The sequence below is a fragment of the Neolamprologus multifasciatus genome, chromosome 22 (genome assembly GCF_963576455.1).
Source record: "Neolamprologus multifasciatus chromosome 22, fNeoMul1.2, whole genome shotgun sequence".
Classification (NCBI taxonomy): Eukaryota; Metazoa; Chordata; class Actinopteri; order Cichliformes; family Cichlidae; genus Neolamprologus; species Neolamprologus multifasciatus.
This window is the reverse complement of record NC_140459.1, coordinates 8,455,815-8,468,487: the sequence shown is the minus strand read 5'-3', so window position 1 is coordinate 8,468,487 and position 12,673 is coordinate 8,455,815. Positions and strand designations below refer to the sequence as shown.

Genomic DNA, 12,673 nt, shown 5'->3' with positions numbered 1-12,673 from the left:
AGGAAGGATGGAAGGGGAGAGAAGAAAAAGCACATATGAGAAGGAAATAATCATTTATATTTAAAGTTCAACAACATGTGCTCAGCGTCCCACCTCGATGGTCTTCTTGGCTGGGTGTCCGTCCCTCAGCAGTTTGTCTCCTGTGGCCTGGACACCGTTCACTTTCTTCTCCCGGTGCTCCAACTCTCTCATCAAACCCTGCTCCACAGAAACAACAACCAATCACATCAGTACCATCGTCACAACAAGAAATGAGAAACCCAGAAGAACATCTCAGTATTACTGTACCGAGTAGTTTTCTTTCTTGGCTGCCATGTTGGTGTTTCGCTCGCTCCAGTCGTAGTTCACCTCCTCTTCCTCTTTCTCATTCAGCCACATCAGCTCTTTGGTTGCTGCAGTGACGAAGGCATGAAGCTGGTCCATGTAGCGCAGGCGAGCCTTTGAGGAGTTCTACAGTAATGGTGACACGTTATGAAACGTTTTTGCGAGGTTAGGAAGAAAACTGGATGGTATTTAAAACATCAAGGAAAATTTTCAGGGTGTTTCTGAACTCCAATGAAAACAGCTGTCGAGTTTGACCTCTACAAGACAGTGTTTTTTGATTTTAGCGACTCGTTTGTATTTACCAGGAGCTTGCCGTATTGTAGCTCCAGTTTTCCCAGATAGTCACGGTAAGCAGCTTTGCTGGCAGGTGAAATCTGACTCTGGAAAAGATGAGAGACGCCGTAGAAAGAGATCATTAAGAAGAACTGCTGATTAGAGTTCAGTCTATTCAACAATTTCCACAGAAAGTCCACATTTCAGTTCATAACTACCCAACACTTTTTTTGCTTGTCATTGCTAGAGTCTCATTTATGAAACATAAGGCTTCCAGGCTAAATCCACCTCTTTGCAAAATCTCATTCTTTTACACAAATTGCCGGAAAAATCCAGGATGTGTGCAGCGATTCAGAGGTGGACACTAAGCTAACGCTCTACTGCCAAATACCAATTTTCCTCCTGAGATTAAATCTCCCTCTGCCCCATCTACAACACTGTCGCGGATACTTGGTGCCAACATACCTCATCAGCCTTGGCTCTGTCTATCTTGGAGCGGAACTCCTCCACACACTGATGGAGGCCTCGCTGGCTGCCCAGCTGGGACTCCACGCTGGGAAGGTCTGAGCCCCACTGCCCTTCGTCCACCCGTCGCTGGTTTTCCTCCACCCAGCTCAGCAGATCCTGGATGTAGCGCAGTGTGACTTCATCCAGCTGGGGCCGCACCCTCACGGGGGCCTGCTGCAGGACCTGGGCGGTGTGGACCTGAGTCGTGTGGACTTGAGTCATGGGGATCTGCGTCATGGGGATTTGTGTGATGGTCACACCTGACTTGAGGCGCAGGTTGTACTCGCTACGGAGGTTTACAAGCCGCTCATGGAGGCGATAAACTCTAAAGACAGAAACATGTGATGAAAAAAACGTTCATCGATTTAAAATGTAAAGTTCCAAAATTCACTAGTTTGACATTTAGAGTAATTAGAAAGGAAAAAATTAAATTGATTAAATCCCATGATGTCTGTAGAGCTTTATTTCTTTTGTACCTGCGATACATTTGCTCAGCTTGAAGGTGGCGTCCATCTTTTAGCAGCTGAACGTCATTGAAGAGGAGGCGGATCATCCCTTCTGCTTTTTCCAGATCTGCCTCCATCTCTGCTGTGTGCTGTGCAGGTTTCCCTGAGCTCATCAGCCTCACATCCTTCAACAGACAAGTTTTCACATCTCTTTATTTTGCTGCAAATAATTTGCACAAAGATGCTTTTATTGGCTGTCCTTAAGAGTTTGTGTCTCACCGTCTGCAGCAGAGTCTCCACCTGGTTGAGCTGCTCCTCGCACACCCCTGACTCCATCTGGACCTTGCTGACAACCCTCTGAAGTCGCTCCAGCCTGCAGGGAAGATGAAAGGTCAGAGGTCAGAAAAGAATTCAAACAGTGCAGACTGACAAGCAGGGATTTCCCTACAGGATACTTTCTCTTCTTTCTCAAAAGTAAAAATGTTAATAATAATAAAAAAAAAAAAACTTTGAAAGGATATATTAAAGTACTCACTCCGTCTTCTGGCGGAATAAATACTTTAACGCGTATCCCTGATGCATGAAAGCCATGTTGTTGCTCCTTTTTGAGCTGTGTGTGCCCAGCAATGCAGAGATGATCTGAAACGACTAAACTAGAAGCTGTGCCGTCCCTTCCTTGTGATTAGACAACAAACTTTATGAGAGACTATTTATTCTAAGGCTATTGCCATGGAGACGACACAGCCATCATGTGTTTGCCCTAATATGATCTGTACTTACTAATCCACAAAGCCGACTCAGTTTAATTTTATTGCCAAAGTGGACGTTATCATTAGGAGATGAATCATGCTCGTGGTCAAACTGTAACAGTTTCCTCATGCTTTGTGGTTTTGCTGCCGTTTTGTGCTTTGGCAACACAGCGCATGTGATGAGGTTTGGATAACAGCCTGGTTACCTCTCAAATTCAGTCCTGAGGAGACGCTCCCTCTCCAGGATGGCGACATGCAGACGACCCCATTCCTTCTCCACATCTAAAGGGTGGTAACCTGGCGGCACCTTGACCTGACCGGCCTGAACCGCACCCTGCGAAAGATAACAAACAACGTACAAAACCACGTAAGATAATATCTGTGGTCTTTTAAGGCCTCAAATTCTGCTCAGTCTCAGATTATTTATCTTAAGCGATAATTCTGTGCTCCAGGGGAAAAATAAACATTTATAAAACTGGGTCTAATTTATTGATGGTGGGAAGATTTTCTTAAAAGATTTTCAGACTGAAGGGGTACGTGGACATAGCAGTATTTGGAAAGATGTCCTTTAATTTATGTATTTTTTTAGTGACTTTTGTAAGCGTGGACAAACAGGTGGGATTTTAGTTTATTATTGCAAATAAATGGATACTATTTTCTATTTGTTTTGCACTTTGCTTTTGCAAATCTATCTTCTTTTTATCTGTCGTTTACAAATACAGAAATAAGATAAGATAAAACTTTATTAATCCCTCGGGTGGGTTCCTCTGGGAAATTCGGTTTCCAAAAAAGCACAGCACCGACAGAAGTTACAGAGTTACAGAATATTTTATATATACAAAGGGGATAAATAGAATAAATAGGAATAAAAATAAAAATACAAGTGAAATTGCATGCGTGTGGGACAAAGGAGTTTTTAAGTCTGTTAGTTCTTGCCTTTGGAACCAAGACTATTTGTTATGTGCTGCGGTTTGGTGGGATAACTATTTAAAATATTAGCCTTTCATCCCTTCATATTTTTTGTGACTGCTGATTTTTGTTCTGCTGGGAAATCTCACCTCAAAAGACTTGAAGATGTATTTGGAGCGGTTCTTGTCTGCCTCTTTGGCAGGAAGCTCTGTTTCCTTGAACTTCAGAAACTGACGCCAAAGAACCTGCAGATGATAAACGTAAATAACAAAAGAACAAAAAACACGTTGATCGTCAGCTACTTGATCTGTGTCCCACTGATTCTTTCAGACTGTAGGACGCGATCTTGTCACCTCAATCTCTTCGTAGCTGGTGGGGAACTTCCTCTCCTCAAAAACGAGGATGTGGTGTCTGATCCACTGCAGCAGCATGGTGACCAGCTCATAGTACTCCTGCCAACGCAGCTCCAGCTCCTGAAGCACAGATGTTCAAAATAACTACATGCTGATGTTTTCCAGATTGTCCACATGGGATTTCTTTTGTAAGTGCTAAATTCCTCAGGCTGCAACTTCAAAACTAACAGGATGATCATTTCTATGTATTTTACATATAATCATAATATTTATAAGTAAATGCAAGCTTATAATAACTATAATGCAAGCTCAGGGCATTTAAATAAGAATAACTCTTAATATTGCATTTATATTTTGCATTTTACTGCTGCAGATAAAAGGCGGCACCCGAGATGTTGCCTCTGCTGCTGAATAATTACTCAGTGATGATAAAAAGGTGGGCTCACATTGGCTTTGACACCATCCTGGACGTCTGGTACCCTGGGCATGGCATCATACAGAGAGGACACATATGTGATGATGGATTTCTCATCTGGATGGGGCACATCGACATCTGTACAGAGCAATAAAAACAGAAAAAAACCTGTCATGTTTTAGGGAAATGAAAAAGATGGATGAAGTTCTTGAAGTTCCTTAGCTACCAACTTGAATACCAAGTCTATTTGTGGGACTTCTGAAATATTAAAACACAAAACCACTCACTCGTGTATTCGTTCCCGTTTTGCAGCATATAAATATCAAACTATTAACAGCTAATATGTAGATTTCCACTCGTACAGCAGTGCAGGCAGGAGAATTAAAGGAAAGGGAAAACGCTTTGCCTACAATTAAAAGTGACTAAACCCATGCTTAAGTATTCCCTGAAGTAAATGTTTGAGGGTGACTGTGCTCACCTTCGGGGTCCAGCAGTCTGGTGACACCCAGCTCTCTCTCTGCCACGCTGAAGGCCTGCTCCAGGTTCTGCTGGTTGGTCTGTCGGTACACTTGACTCATATCGATCAGAGTGGGTCTGCAGGCAGCAATCAGCCAGGAAGAACAGTGAGCGGAAAAAGGGCAATACACTTTATTACTGCTGATCCAGATTTGATTTAAATGATAGATGACGGCAAGAAAACATGAGGCTAAATTAACAAAGTTGGGCTTAATCTGAGTGTTAAATTATAAAAAATGCCCTAAAATGTGCAAAAAAATATCATTTTTCAGTATAAATATCAGCAAAAATGCTTCTGAAAACTATTTAATAATGACATTTTTTTTTTCATGAAAACACTAATTGATAAATAATCTCTGAAGCTCTATTGACAGGTTAAAATTATACAGGTTACATATTTCATGAGTCAAGTTGCTGTAGGCAAGCTCGTCACGTCTAGTATCTCTATTACAATATGAAGGGTAGGCAAAGACAAGACTTGCCACCACAATGAAGATTAAAATTAAACAACACAGTTTTTTTTTCTCTAAGTGCACTTTGCCAGGGAGTTTGCCGTAATGTAATAACATGCGGGAACAAGCTCAGAGCATCTTAAGGGATCAAAATCTAATAAACTTCAGAGAGAAAGGTTGCATAAGGACACAGAATATCCAGTAAATTCTCCGTACACTTCCACAACTCTCTGTATGTAGTACTCCTTTTGGGGTTCTCTGTCACCATAGCGCGCCCGTCTGTAGGAGTGTCTTTCTCTGCTCAGGTGCATGACGTGACGCTCTGATCCTAGCTCCTGCTCCTCGCTATGGGAGCCTCGACTGGGGCGGGCACATAAGCTGCGCGAGCTTTGACCCGAGTCAAATGAGCTCTCGGTGGGAACATCCTCACAGAACATGATCACCCGCTCATCCAGGTCACTGAGGGAGCCCAACGTGCTGCTGGAGGCGCTGTTCAGACGCCTCTTCGAGCGGAACTTTCTCTTCAGGCTGTGCATCGTAGTAAGAGCCAAGTTTCCAAGCTTTGATTTTGCAAAAGCAGAAGCTAATTAAAAAAAACCCCCAAAACGTGACGCAATGGAAACCAGTTAGAAATTCCAGTCTTGCTGCTTCCTGCTGGGATCCAAATAGTTTTTGTCCGTTTTCTTATTTTGTTTTTTTAGAGTCCTCACCGCAGTCCTCTGCACATCCTTCTCTTCCTCTACCAAGAAAGAAACTGTGGCAGAGGAGTTCGAGTGCTAGCGTTTTGCTGTAACCTGCCAAGCCTCCACCTCCAGGGCAGCCCTTTTTTCCTCAATTTAATATGATACACCCGTTCTGTCTCTTATTTCACAGAATAATGCTGGCTCAAGTTGACTTTCTAATAGTGCGCTGCTTTGTCTGCCATGTGCTGCAGGAGCTGGAGGTTTGTGCAAACAGAATCAAAGTGGCACTCCACCCAAAGTACATGTTTCGAGCGTATAGTCACCTCCTTTGGGTTTGATGGGTGGCTGTTAAACACCAGTTTCCTTACTGACAAGGACAATGGCAGCTGTAGTACACTTAAAGTCACAACACTTCTTGTAGTGACAGTTTTGAACAGCAGCAAATGGTTTATTTTGTTCTATTTTTTACTCATACATACAACAAAATAAAGCATTTCCATCCAAATTACTTTCTATTTAACCTTATTTTGACGAACCAGAGATTGTTTGGGACATGTTGAACAGCAGAAAATCTGATTAAGCTTCTTTGGAAGTTATGTTACATCCAATAAAAACTACCGCAAGCCACATGGTCAATTATATCCTTTTATATAAGTATTTTCTACTCTTATAGAAACTTAAATAGCTTTGCACAAACTGACCACAGATGTCTGTGAAGGTTCTCAGTCATCCAGGTCATCGTAGTCAAAGGAGCTTGTAAAAAAAAGCGTCTGGACTTCTTTAAGTTACTTGAAGACGTTTCACCTCTCATCCGAGAAGCTTCTTCAGTTCTAAGGTCAAATGGTGGAGAGTCCCAGATATAAACCTAGTAAACCTAGCAATTAGAGGATCATCAGGGGGTCCTTTTGTCCCTCTGTGGGGGGATACTCCCACTAGGTTTATATCTGGGATATAAGCTTGCAAAGAAAAGTCCAGACGCTTTTCTTTGCAAGCTCCTTTAATGACCACAGATGGTTTTTAAAGCGTCCTTTTATGCCGTACAGTACAGCGTCTGACACATTTTACCCTAAACTACCTTATTTAAAAGCTGTTTATTATGCCTGAAAGTAAAATGTAGTGCTTTTAAAAGCATGTACTGTACAAGTGTTAATTACTGTATTTAATCACCAACTGTTAAGGTATCTGTCAACACAAAATCTTCAGTTGTGACTCAAGCACAAGCAGCATGTGCAAAACGATGCACAGAGAAAGAAAAAAGAAAAGAAAAGAAAGAAAGAAAAGTAAAGATAACAGATCATAACAGAATATCTGAAGAGACAGTTTATTACTGCTTCAGTTATTGTACCTCCTTCACAGCAAGGCACGCACAGGTGGACTTAATAAGAGCTCACAAGTTAAATTAAGTGTCGCAAGACGCAAACACAAAGCAGGAGTCATGAATGTACCTGTGCTTTTGCTACAACATGCCAAACCTCTGTTCTTGACCTCAGATAAAGTTAAATGAAAGGTCAAACTGCACAGGAAAATACATAATTTAACTAATGAAATTATACTAATAAAGTTACAGTTTGCTGAAAATCATGCATTTAGATGTAACTCATAAATGTTAAAAACTGGTTTAAGGAAATGTTTTTAGTTACAAAATATCTGAATGCAGAATGAATGAATGAAATAATGAATGAAGTCTCCCTTGACTCTTCTCTTAATGTTTGATTTATAGTAAGTGCTCCATATTTGTGTCCTGACAAGTCCAACACTGCACGAATGCCAAATTCAAATATGAATTTAGGATTGCTGCCTGGATCTACGCCGATAAATAAAAGAAGAAACAACAACGTGAAATATGCAAAAGGTTAAACGTGTAAAATTCCTGCCTGCGGTGTTACAAGATCCCCAAGTCCAGGCAAGTCTTTCCAACTAGAAAATGTGTCTGTGAGGCTTGAAAAACACCTCTGTGCTACAAATGGCCATGATTTCTATTCACGCAAGGCTGAGTTATAATCAAAACACCTCACTGAGGATGCTGCTCACCTGTGTTTGTGTATGATGGCGTTGAACAGCTTGCCATCCCTCCAGCTGCCGGTGAAGTTGTCGCAGCGCAGGCCCTGGTATCCCTCCACCATCCTCTGAGACCACAGCAGCAGCTTCTCTTTGGCCGTCATGTCGTCCGACTGACCGTTCACCTGAATATCTGAGATCTGTAGGGCAAGACGGGCAAATAGTCAGTCATACGAACTACAGAGATCTCCTTTCAGATCCGTTAGACTTGTGTTACTGTGCTTACAGCTCGTCTGTGGCTTTTCTAAACAACTTTCTCCCATTCAATTCTTGCACAAAGGTGGTATTAACTAGTACACTACCATTTTTTTCCTGTTCCTGTTTCCTTTAAAGAAATCGGCAGAGATGCAACACTATATAATATAAATTTTAAAAGGTGATATTTATTAAGAGGTCTTCTTTTCCTGGAAGACCTGGAGGTGGTGGCTGATGACATTTACTCTAATGTCTCTGCTTAGACTTCTTTGCTTACAACCCGAACACGGAGTAAGCGGCAGAAAATGGATGGATGGGATGATTATTATTTTTCAACTTATCTTATGAGTTTCACATTTAAAGATTAACTAAGACTGAAATGCTAATTAGAGGGCAGAGTAAAACTTTCCCTGCTCATGTCTTCCAGATTTGAGATGAGTCACATTTTAAACCTCTAATGCTACACGGCACTTTTGCTCGGAGAGCTCCTGACATCCATTAAGCTCGCTTTTTGGAGGAGGCTTTTTAATTATACGAGCACAAAAAACAGTAATTTTAGAGCGAAATTGTTTATGAGCAACTGAGTTGATGATCTTCTAAAGTTACAGTGTTGCTGTGCCAAACAAAACTTTACAATAAATGTCTCAGTAGCTGTAAACGAAAGTTGGACCGTGCAGCAGAAACACCACAGGAAACGTCTTTTTTTAAGAGCTGCGAGGCGAAGCTATGAGTCACACGAGCATGCTACCAACATTTCCCACAGCAAAATGGTTGATCTTCATAAAAGAAGAGAAAGGACAGAATAGACCACTTTTTAGAGTTTTAGCTTTTGAACTCCTGGACATGAATTTTACTGCTCACATTTTAAAGCTGTTTGACGGAGTCTGACCATTAGCATGAATCCATCACCCAGTAGTTTCCCAGTGTGGCACAAATGGTGCTTTTGAATGTTTTTGGTATTTGTTTTGCCAGGTTCACATACCAGATGGGCGGAGGTCTCACCTAAACTACGCACATGCTGTAACAATTAAAGGAAATCTTTTGGAAAAACTCTTTTTGCCTCTTTTCTCAATGCAGAAAAATCAACTTGTTGCACAATTTACAAAACATCAGCAAGTTTTTGTTGCCTCTGTATTAGAGCCTTCTGACTTTTAACAACAATAAGACCCAGAAAACATTCAAGAGTATGAGTCTACTATATTTTAGTTGCTGGTCATGCATTAAGCTTTAATTGATCAGGTGGAGTCATATGTGCAATTCTGATATTTATATCAATAGTAAACATGTACATACCATAGATTTGTCAATCTAATGTTAGTTTTATGGATTCATGTGTCATCATTGAGATGTAGGCTTTTTTTTAACGATTTTATTGTAATTGTTGGTAATTATTCTACAACTAGGAATCTTGTTCTGACTGTTTTTCAGATGTTTCTGTATTTTTTAATATTTTGACTTATTCTGTACATATCATTTAAAATATTTATCATTCACAAAGTTGACATTTGATCAGATTTTGCATTAAACAGAAGCTCATAAGAACTAAAGGTTGAATAATCAGGCTGAATATGACAATTTTACTTTAATTTGATGTTGATCAAAGTATTACAGAGTCACCAGTTCATCCATATTTGGTGTCAGAATGACACACCTCAAGTTTTTAAATGCAATGTAATTTTTTTTACATAAAAATGCTTGAAAATCATAATGCCGTTACAACAATTTCAGGATATCATAAAGTAAGCGTTCCTGTAGGACCTCATTTGGTTGATTTGGGAATCATTTGTTTGTTTTAGGATTAAGTGACTTCTACTGCTCTAAAATTTCATGGTGTATAAGTGGAACGAGCGCAGCTTCGCCACCACAATCCGTTTCCAGTGTTTTGGGGAAGGCTGATGAGTCACAGCAGAAGTAATAATTTTACTTACATTTTTTTGACAGGAAAGGGTGGAGAATGGAAAAAGAAGGCATTTCTTCCTTATGTTATTTTTCCCTGACGAGGGAAGCCCCTGTGCTTCAACGTGGGCACAAAATGACTCAGACAGTGGGTGGAAACCGGACCTCCACCCTCGCTGCCTCTCTTTTTAAAACGTTCCTCTTTCTCTGTCACGAAGGCGGACCATTATTTTTTTTATTAATAGACAAATCACCTGTGTGCATAGTCAGCTGTGAGCTGCACCTGGGGAGCTCAGAGGAAATTCACCATTGTTTTTAATAACAGCATGTGCTGAAAAAAAATTCTGGATTTTTTTTGATGAAATAATGTCTGCTAGATGACTTTTTTTGCTTTACTGCTTTACAGCAAAGAGAATATTCAACCTTTTATGCACTGATTAGCAGTGAGTGACCATTTCTGTTTTCCCCACTGCAAAGCTTCTGAGGAAGGCCTGAGCTTCCACGTCTCCTGCCAGCTTTCTCATGGGAATCACTGAGTCATACTGAGGGACACAGAGACTGATCCCGCAGTCATTACAGCATCAAAGAGAGTACTCCCACTCTTTTCTCCCAGATGAGGAAGACATCTGCCTGCCGACTGATTCTTCCAATGTGGTGTGTGCTGCTATGGGCAGTATAAGCAATTTTATACTGTTTCTGTTATGAAATAGGAAGTTAAACCTTTATATTTAGTTTGGTGGAAACCCATATAGCTATAAAAATACATCTGAAATTCACAGGCATGTGACAATCCATCTTTTGCCAAACGTCTAATAACCTCCATTTGGAAACGATTGGCCGGTGGACTTCACTTTACTGTAACTGCTGTGTCAACATCAGCCTTCACTGATTCCCAAAAAGGGAACAGCACTTTAAATTTCCTTACCACAAAAACAGAAGCAAAATAATTACAATGAAGTATAAATGCATGTTACTCATCCAGTGGAATAATCAGATCTATTAAGTGTGCAGTTTAAAAGTAAAACACATCATAGCTGAGGAGATACGACTCAGCTGCCCCCATCAGGCATCAGTCAGTTCATGCTGAATACATGCTGAGAACTCGGAGTTTGAGCAGAGCCAGGGCACTTACAAAATCCTGACTGTAAAGCTACAGAACAGTGCAACACCATCAATACAAACAATCAGCTACTTTATAACAGCTAAGCCAGGAAACTCGACCCAACTGTATTTATGCGCAAATGCAAGAGAACAGATACGGTTTCAACCACGCAGGAGTAAATATGTTGTCTTATTAGGTTGCTGGTAAATGTACTTAATGTTTTTCTTGGTTAACTGTATTCTTAATTTTGTAAAGTCTGCCGCAATAATACAAATCTACAAAACTGATGAAACTGATGAAATATTTAATTATGACTTATCTAAAAACTGCATCAATAATTCTGTGATTTATATAACAGTGTAAATATGGCTCTTATTGCAACCTCCTTGCAACTGATTAAAATAAAATCATGATTGCATTTCTTTTTCATTCGATGACTGATTCCAAGCAGTTGAGGTGGCCAAATGGTTGGCCAGTTGCCTCCACCTCTGGCAACTACTTTCAATTAAAAACTGCAACTTGGACTGGAAGCAACCAGTCTCAGACAGATTGATCAAAGTTAGCAATTAGTTGCTGTCTAATTTATAAACACATCCCGATGCAATCAGTCCGAGTCAGTCTGTGCCAATGAGCGCAACAGTTCTGACACGTCTCTGTAACAGGAAACTCAAATCAACTGGTTGCCAACTGCAGCTAAATTGCTGCCCTGCAGTCACTTTAAAAGACAGCAGCTGTCTGAGGTTGGTTGCAGACCTGGCACAACCTGTCTTTGAAGGCAACGAGACTGCAAGTTCATTGCACATGGAAACAATTTTTGTCATGCAAACCATGTTGCTTCCCTAATGTTCCAGTAGTGTTAGACAGGAGTCACACTTAAGAAATTCAGGCTCTCACTTTGAATACTGTGCAGTCGTGCAGAATCCAACTGAATTGTATGTCTGCTGCTTTGCTACTTGCGCTAAAAAATTTAGTTTAGTTTTGAACTAAAGTGTTCGAGTGCTGTTACAGAGACAAGCCATATTAAAATAGCCTTAGATAACAGGAAGGCTTCTTTGTGCAGTTCATCACTGAAATAGGAGAAGCTAATAGTAAGTGTGGTCTCTAATCCCATTGTTGGTTATTAGCCAAATTAATAATCGGTAGCTAGCATAGACATGCTAACAGCTAATCAGTTGCTGGTCGCTGTCGACAGTCGTGCTGACAATGATAAATCATTAATACCTTTCCAAAGAACAGTCAAGCGCAATTATTCATGAATTTGAGTGAAAACATCATTGCTAATAATTATCATTAAGTCCTTTAACCACTACATTTATGGTATCATGGCAGCCTCAGCATGAAGTAGCATGTTTGTTCAGACCTGCTGTGGAATGAGTCAGAGCTGTAGTTTGTAAATACAGTTTTAATGAGGAACAAAAAACTTAATTTTGGGATTTTAATTACCTTTACCCATTTATCTAATTGTTTTTTTAATTTGGCCTGTGATTCTACAGGTGTCACTTGTGTTCCATATACAGTAAAAACTGCAGTTCTCTCGACATTCATTGAGCAAAGGTTGGTTTGTTAACGTGAGATTGCCCAGAAGCATTATCACAATGACTGCCAATTGCGTCTAGATTAGCTTTACTGCCATACAGTAATTTACAGCAAAATGACTTATGAGTGTCCTACATTACCTGGAAGTGAAGGATGATGGTCCATATCAAGCCAAGGGTCAGCTTGGGGTTTCCATCTGCAATATCATCATTCCTGATGTTGACCAGTTTGACCTGAAAGGGTGTGGATAAAAATACTT

The 12,673-nt window shown here is 40.4% G+C and overlaps 1 protein-coding gene across 16 annotated transcripts in view; it reads right to left on the bottom strand.

Annotated features, from left to right (window-relative positions):
• Positions 1-12,673, bottom strand: part of pleca (plectin a) — a 110,019-nt gene that overhangs the window by 18,819 nt on the left and 78,527 nt on the right. For 15 of the 16 annotated variants that reach the window (XM_085149436.1, XM_085149437.1, XM_085149443.1 and 12 more), the window contains 13 exons: positions 12,555-12,647; positions 7,659-7,825; positions 4,455-4,570; positions 4,008-4,114; positions 3,562-3,681; positions 3,358-3,453; positions 2,506-2,633; positions 1,830-1,923; positions 1,581-1,735; positions 1,063-1,429; positions 627-704; positions 289-450; positions 94-198 (listed from right to left, as the gene is read on the bottom strand). In XM_085149436.1, coding sequence (XP_085005562.1) covers positions 94-198; positions 289-450; positions 627-704; positions 1,063-1,429; positions 1,581-1,735; positions 1,830-1,923; positions 2,506-2,633; positions 3,358-3,453; positions 3,562-3,681; positions 4,008-4,114; positions 4,455-4,570; positions 7,659-7,825; positions 12,555-12,647 — 1,788 coding nt within the window. Of the gene's footprint in view, positions 1-93; positions 199-288; positions 451-626; positions 705-1,062; positions 1,430-1,580; positions 1,736-1,829; positions 1,924-2,505; positions 2,634-3,357; positions 3,454-3,561; positions 3,682-4,007; positions 4,115-4,454; positions 4,571-5,160; positions 6,532-7,658; positions 7,826-12,554; positions 12,648-12,673 lie in introns of those variants that run through there. The other variant, XM_085149449.1, reaches the window with a different exon arrangement.